The 7,005-nt window shown below is 41.2% G+C and overlaps 1 protein-coding gene across 1 annotated transcript; it reads right to left on the reverse strand.

Annotated features, from left to right (window-relative positions):
• Positions 1-2,815: 2,815 nt before the first annotated feature.
• On the reverse strand, positions 2,816-6,948 carry NDUFB1 (NADH:ubiquinone oxidoreductase subunit B1). The gene is made up of 3 exons (XM_089522415.1): positions 6,698-6,948; positions 4,220-4,364; positions 2,816-3,392 (listed from the first exon to the last, which is right to left on the reverse strand). Exons 1-3 carry the CDS (start codon positions 6,810-6,812, stop codon positions 3,356-3,358), a joined length of 297 nt encoding a protein of 98 aa, XP_089378541.1. The 5' UTR covers positions 6,813-6,948; the 3' UTR covers positions 2,816-3,355.
• Between the last annotated feature and the right edge of the window lie 57 nt (positions 6,949-7,005).

The following is a 7,005-nucleotide window of genomic DNA, read 5'->3' on the forward strand; positions in this document are numbered from 1 at the left end:
TTTTAAGGACCAAAGGCTGCACAGAACAGTACAGCTTTCGCTATTCACTGGAAGGTCAATTAGGATAGAGCTAGTCTGAGTTCACGTGCATCTACACAGTAAAAATAATGCAGTTTCACATCACATTTAAGTGCTGTAGCTCCATCCTATGGAATCCTAAGATTTGTATGCTCAACCTCTGGCATAATTGTGCTGGAGGACCTAGATTCCTAGAGATAACATATTAATCAAAACTGCAAATAATCAAATCTGCAAAAGTCAAAGCCGCAAATGTGGAGGGCCAGCTGTACTGCATCTCAGCAACAGCTTGCAGGAACACAACTCCTGGTTTATAGAAAATGATAGGAGTTATATTTATTTTATTTATACACTGCCTTTCTCCCAGAAAGGGACCCGATGGAGCTCACAGATAAAATAGTTTAACTCACAATAAAAAGATATTTAGTCAAAGAAACTGCAAGAGCAAAGATTTCTCATCCCTGCATTAAAGAAACTTTCATTGACCCACTGGACAGAAAAGGGAGGAAATAGTTTCCGCTAAAGCAAGACTTTTGTATAGCATTTAAGAGAACGCTGTAAGACAGGGCATAGCTATTGGGGAGCAAAATAAGGGTATTCGCCTTACAAATAAGAAATGTTTCCCCAATGAACTTCTCCTTCAGTACCCAGGGTTCCTACCAGTGTAGTCACCTAAACATTTCAGGTGAGCATTAAAAATATATTTTAGGCATCCAAAGAAAAGGAGCAGATAAAATCAACAAGGGAACATGGACACAACAAATGTGAGTTCTAGGTGTGAACAATTCTCAGTGGCTCACTCTGAAAGGCTAGAATCATTATGGGGAAGCAATGATCTCAATCCCCATTCCCATCTCTCTGGTGCAATCCCATTCAAAACTATTTAGAGATTAGGTCACACAAGCATAATGGCTGGTAAAGAGATACAGGTGTCCTCTGCTTGACAGGTTGGGAACCAGAGCACTGTCAGAAAGGGGAAACCATTGAATTGCAGAGCCCTCTTTATTTTTCTCTTTTAATCATGCAAATACATTTTGGCCACTGAAAAATCTTATGGATTCTTTTATCTTTATCAGTATGCTTGGGTGCCATTATGAATATTAGTGTACATATAAGCACAAATTTAAGTATCGAATTGTTGTGTACTTTCAAGTCATTTCTGACTTATGGTGAACCTATCATGGTTTTTTTCTTGGCAAGATTGGTTCAGGTTTTTCATTGCCTTCCCCTTAATACCTGTACTGTATTATAAGCATACAATGACACAATGCACTGTACTCAGACTGAATGAAAAGATGGTGCTGAGAAAAATACAAACCAAGCACATGGTCATAGAAGCATGGTTCAAAGTGCCATATTTTCCCCCCAGCCTGAATATAGAAGTCATTCATGGTGCTTTTATCATGTGCATACTTCTATTTGTGCTTATACTGTAATATTCATAATGCACCTAAGTGTAAGTGATAAAGGTTGAAAGAAGGAATCCGGCTTTGAATGGGTTTCAGGCAGAACTTTAAAGGGTCAAAAGATCATATCAATGAAAAATGCAGGATGCCTTTACAGGTTTGCAACCCAATATGCCGTTTGTTATCTGTCCTGCCAGAATGGGATCTCTTGCTTTGTACAATGGATTTCTGAAAGTGGAGTAAAATGTGCTTCAGCTACTACTGGAGATTATCTAGACAACTCTCCTTTTCCTTGAAGGCCTGTATTGATGGTCAGAAATTTAACAGGCAGTCAATACCAAGGTATGCGAGTGGGAGAAAGTTGTATCTGTTTCGTATATGCCTGTGAAATATGAAACAAGTGGAAGGGAACCTCTAACCTTTTCTGCTTTTGTATTTATATTTGGTTTTAGCCACTTTTGCCTTACCACCCTCTACCAAATGCCAGGCCATCAGAAACTCCAGAGTTTGGTTTCCTGAAGGCATCACCAGCACTAGAGGGAAAGGAATAACAAATTTAACACTATCAGTAAACTGCAAGTAAAAATGAAACATTTAAAACTATAAATCAAGATGATGTGCTAAGGAAGGATTGGAACTCACACTTTAATGCTTGTTTTTATAGCAGGTTTTGATTTTTTTTTAAAAAAGGGGAAAAGAACAGTCTTGGTACTGTTTCCTCTAGAATAACCCCATGCAGTGGGCCAGGGAAGACAACTGAAGAAGTCAGTTTTTACCTTGTGGCAGGCTGTCCTGTCCCAATCAGCAGAAAATAAATGTACATAGGAACTAGAAGTTAATTAGTTTTCAGGGCCAATTTTAAGATTTTATATTTTGCTGGGGGTGCATTGCTATCCATTTTCACTCCTGAAGGTCTTCAGGAATGGCAATTTAACAAGTGGGGTGATTTTTGCCCCCCAAATTTAGAGATGGATGCAGTGTTGCAAAAAAAAAAAAAAAGCTTTTAGAGTGTAGTTTCCTCACTCTTGCAATAGGTCATGCACATTCTAGATTCTGGGAGAAACTAAGGTCAATAGACAGAAATCTGAGCAGGATTAAGCCATCATCCAGAGGGAGAGATAGGCAGGCCAACTCCAGGCCTTGCCTGAAAAAGAAGGGCCCTCCCTCCAGTCCATCTGCCGTGGTCCAGACATCAGAGGAAGAGAAGATCTGCTGGACTTTCCCCCCTTCCCCATTACCATTCCCTTCTCCTTTTGTGTCTTGTCTTTTTAGATTGTAAGCCTGAGCGCAGGAAAATGACTAATTTTAAAAAAATGTAAGCCTCTCTCCTTTTGGCTGAAGAGCGGGGTATAAATACTATAAATAAATAAATAAAAAGCCTCTGACAAAACTAGAGCTGAAGTGTCTTTCTTTTATCCAGGCCTTAGTGAGTATAAAGTGAAATCAATTAATACTACAGTCAATTTTGGAGTAGCAATGAAAATACTGGTGCTATATACTGTGTTATGACTAAGAATGTCAAATGCCAGAGAAATTAGTAGGTTACAAAAATATATTGAACATCACAGATTATTGTTGGTGATTGTTGTCTCGTCAACTTAGGGTAACCCTATGAATGAGAAACCTCCAAGTCACCCTCTCATCACTATCCCTGTTCCGGTCTTCCAGATTTGAGCTGTGGCTTCTTGATTGGGTCTGTAATTCCTTGATTGATAATGTAATGACATACTGAACTCATCCATAACTGGAGTGAAAGTTATGTTTTTCTTATTAAAAGCAGCTTCCCAAGCTTCTACTAAAGTCATGAATTTAACAGAGATGGGTCTGGAGAAAGGTGTTTGACTAAAGATTTTTGTTTCACTTGATGACACAATCATACACTTCTTAAACAGGTGAATTTAATTGTATTGAAGTATTTCTCATTTGACACATTATTTCCATGTGACTTCTTCTCCAGGTTTCAATTCCCTGTGAAAATAAGAGGATGCCCAAATTAGGAATGTCTTCTTCCAGAAAAAAACCTTTTACATTTAAAAGTATGCTCGGGTAAGTAATTAGCTATTCTGTAACAGATCTGAAGAAGAGTTCACATCTACACTTTCTCCAACAAGATTCAAATTAATAAAAATGAAACCTTAATTTAAAAAATAAAGTCATGTTTGTAACTTACTTTTTTACTCAAAACATAGACAAAACATAGAATCATAGAGTTGGAAGAGACCACAAGGGCCATCCAGTCCAACTCCCTGCCATGCAGGAAATCACAATCAAAGAACCCTCAGCAGATGGCTATCCAGCCTCTGTTTAAAGGCCTCCAAGGAGGGAGATTCCACCACTCTCCGAGGGAGTGTGTTCTACTGTCTAACAGCCCTTACTGTCATTAAGTTCCTCCTAATGATGAGTTGGATTCTATTCCTGCATGGCAAGGGGCTGGAGTGGATGACCCTTCAGATTTCTTCCAACTCTACAATTCTATTATTCAATGTAACTGGTGAAACTTTACAACTGGCATAATTTGGATGAATGAGACTTCTCCAGCCAAGATTCTGGGAGCCATATTTGACATGCTTTTAACAGGTGCTTCCAAATCTTCTTCAGCATCAGCCCTCAATGTAACACATTGAAATAAATAATCTGTGGGTAGGAGGACATGGATCACAGCAGTAAAAATGAATTAGCAGCTGTGTTTATCCACAAACATTCCACAAATATATTGTAGAAAGCATCAGGTTTTGAAATTTTAATACAATATTAATATTATGTCTCTCAGAGGGATTCCCTTCTCAGTAACTAACCTTTGAAATAATTTGCTCTTGTTTCTGTAGAGTGCCAGTTTCTCATCATTCCTCCTGTCAAAGTAACATCCCACCACAAATGCTATGGGAACCAAAGTCGCAGCCCAGTGATCTCGCACAATCTGGATAATATTCACCATAGTTACTAAAAGGAAAGAGAACCGAAAATACTCTATTCAGCAAAACATTTATATATGCTCAAAACATGTAAATCACATATTAGCAGAAAAGTTGTTAGGCAGAAACACTTACTAATGGTTTAATGGATCAATTTGAACAGACGATCCCAAGTTTATTATTATGAGTATGGGAAAAATTTGTGTTTCCCCCTAAATTAAGATTTCCCAAATACTTTTCATAGGAAAGAATGTCATTTGGGTTGCTCTTTTCTGTACCTTTCCTACTTCTATGATTACCTTAAGCATGATTAATAAGAAGCAAGTTCCACTGAATCAATGGGATTTCCTTCTGAGAAAATTTCAGCGCTGAGGCTCAGACTATGTAAACCATTTCACATGTAGCAACATTCCTACATATAATTCCTCGTTATGTGGAAAACATTTTAAAATGTAACCTGCAAGTTACCATAAGAGGCTAGAATTCTATGTTGCCACTTTACACAAATTAGCAGAAGTGGTAAGGAAGAACTGCAAAGACGTGCAGTGGGTCACCAGCAAGAGTGTCTCAATGCACACTGGGCTCGACTGATGTATATCAGCCCTCCCTAGCTGGGATCCTGAGGCACATCAGGCCCTGCTGAGCATCAGTCACTCCGCTTGCTACCCTTATTGCTTCTATTTCCTGCAGAAATAAGTCAATTTACAATGACATAAGTCTCCAAGTTAATTCCAGCCACAATGTACAGCGGCTTCTGTTAAGGGTAGGCTTATACTGCAAACAGAAGAAGTTATTGTATGTACCTACCTTAAATGGATATTTATACAGTGGAACCTTGGTATCTGTGGATGGCAAGTCTGCATTGTCCCCAATGACGGCGCGTGCATGTAGTCACACTGCCATTAGGGACAGCCCCTGTTGTGCCCAGGGACATGACAACATGCACCTGAAGTCCTGTTGTCACTAATAGTGGCGTGACTGTGTGCATGCGTCACCACTGGGGACAACATGGGCTTGAGCATCTGTGGATTTTGATATCTGTGGGGAGGAGGTCAGGAATGGACCCCCCTGGATACCAAGGTCCCACTGTAATTAACTCAGGAACATCCCCAGAAAATCCAAGGTTATCCATTCTTTGGACAAGAAACATTATTTGTAAATGGGTACAAATAAATTCAGGACTGCCCTGAAGATGGGTAACTATTATTATTGGATATTTAGGTTTTCTTTATAGTCAAAACGTTGGTCCTCCAGATGTTTTGGACTTCAGCTCCCAGAATTCCTGACAGATGGCCAAGGTGGCTGGGGCTTCTGGGAGCTGAAGTCCAAAACATCTGGAAGACCAAAGTTTGGGAACTACTGGTCAAGAGGATGACTGTGGCAGTGGTATAGTCCTTTCAGTATTCTTTTGGCATATCTGAAAAAGAAATGTAGGCTATCTGGTCTGATATTCTTTTCCACAGAGTGACTGGCCAGACAGCAAACAAAAATCCACCAAACACTGATACCTTTATTGGCCAACTGAAATGCACAATATACATGTTGCAAGCTTTCAAAGCTCTACTGGCTTCTTCATCAGGAAAGGTGTTGAAAACCATACAGAAGGGGGGGGGGGGATTGAATATTTTAGACTTCAAAAGCTTACAAACTCTGCATTTTGGATGGCCAATAAAGCTATCACTGTTTGGTGGATTTTGGGTTGGATTTGCTATATGGCTACCCCTGGATGTTGTCAGACAGCAAAGAGAAAGTCTCAAGCAGGGATTAAAGGCAAGAGTCCTCTTTTGATGTTGCTTGTATTGCCTACTAGTTCTGTCTCTAAGGCTGCATCTAGACTGCAGAAATAATCCACTTTGACACCACTCTGTCATTGCTCAATGCCATGGAATGCTGGGAACTGTAGTTTGGTGGGGTATTTCGCCTTCATTGTCAGACAGCTCTGGCGCCACAAGAAGCCACAATTCCCAGAACCCCAGAGCATAGAGCCATGGCAGTTAATGTGGTGTCAAACCAGATCATTTATCAGAATGCTCCACATTTAGCCAGCGGGGCAAACAGGGCCAACCTACATATGAGCAAATGGGCAATGGTTTGTCTTATTTATTTCTCCAGTCCAACCCCATCCTGCCATGCAGGAACACACAGCCAAAGCCACACTCTCTCAGCCTCCCCTGAAGAAGATGGCCAGGAAAGCCCCATGGCAGGGTCGCCATAAGCCAGGACTCGGAGGCACACGGCAACAGCCACGAGATTGGAAGGCTAGCCTTACCCCAGGCCTCCCAACCCAGAAGGCTGGCTGTGCTAGTCCCTCGCCGAGGGCAACCCTCCCTCAGAGCCCCATTTCACAGCAGGCAGCGTTACCTCTCCTCCAGGCCTTCGCCCCAAACGAGGGTTTCTCTGGCGGCAGCAGCAGCAGCAGCAGCAGAGCAGACCTCCCCAAGAAGATCCCAAGGGAGCTGCAGGCGGAAGAGTCCATTGACTAGAGCGGGGGGGGCGGAGACGTTTCTTTCCCAGAGACCCTCGCTCCATACAACGGGGGATATATTTAAGAGGCTCTTTTAAACACGGGAGAACCTTTAAGAGGGTGCTGGAATGAATATGCCTTTTCCTGAAGGATTTGCCCCCCCCCTTTTATGAACAGAGTGGTACAGTCCTTTCCTCTTCCTCTG

Source organism: Sceloporus occidentalis, unplaced genomic scaffold (assembly GCF_023333645.1).
Source record: "Sceloporus occidentalis isolate IW3139 unplaced genomic scaffold, rSceOcc1.0.p SCAF_4, whole genome shotgun sequence".
Classification (NCBI taxonomy): Eukaryota; Metazoa; Chordata; class Lepidosauria; order Squamata; family Phrynosomatidae; genus Sceloporus; species Sceloporus occidentalis.

Bases quoted from the DNA above. Each gene is read 5' to 3' on its own strand.
- NDUFB1 (XM_089522415.1), bottom strand. From the start codon at position 6,812: ATGGACTCTTCCGCCTGCAGCTCCCTTGGGATCTTCTTGGGGAGGTCT. The intron at 4,365-6,697 runs GTAACGCTGCCT...CTTTCCTTTTAG, and splicing joins GGCGAAGGCCTGGAGGAGAG to TAACTATGGTGAATATTATC. The intron at 3,393-4,219 runs GTTAGTTACTGA...TTATTTTCACAG, and splicing joins AAGAGCAAATTATTTCAAAG to GGAATTGAAACCTGGAGAAG.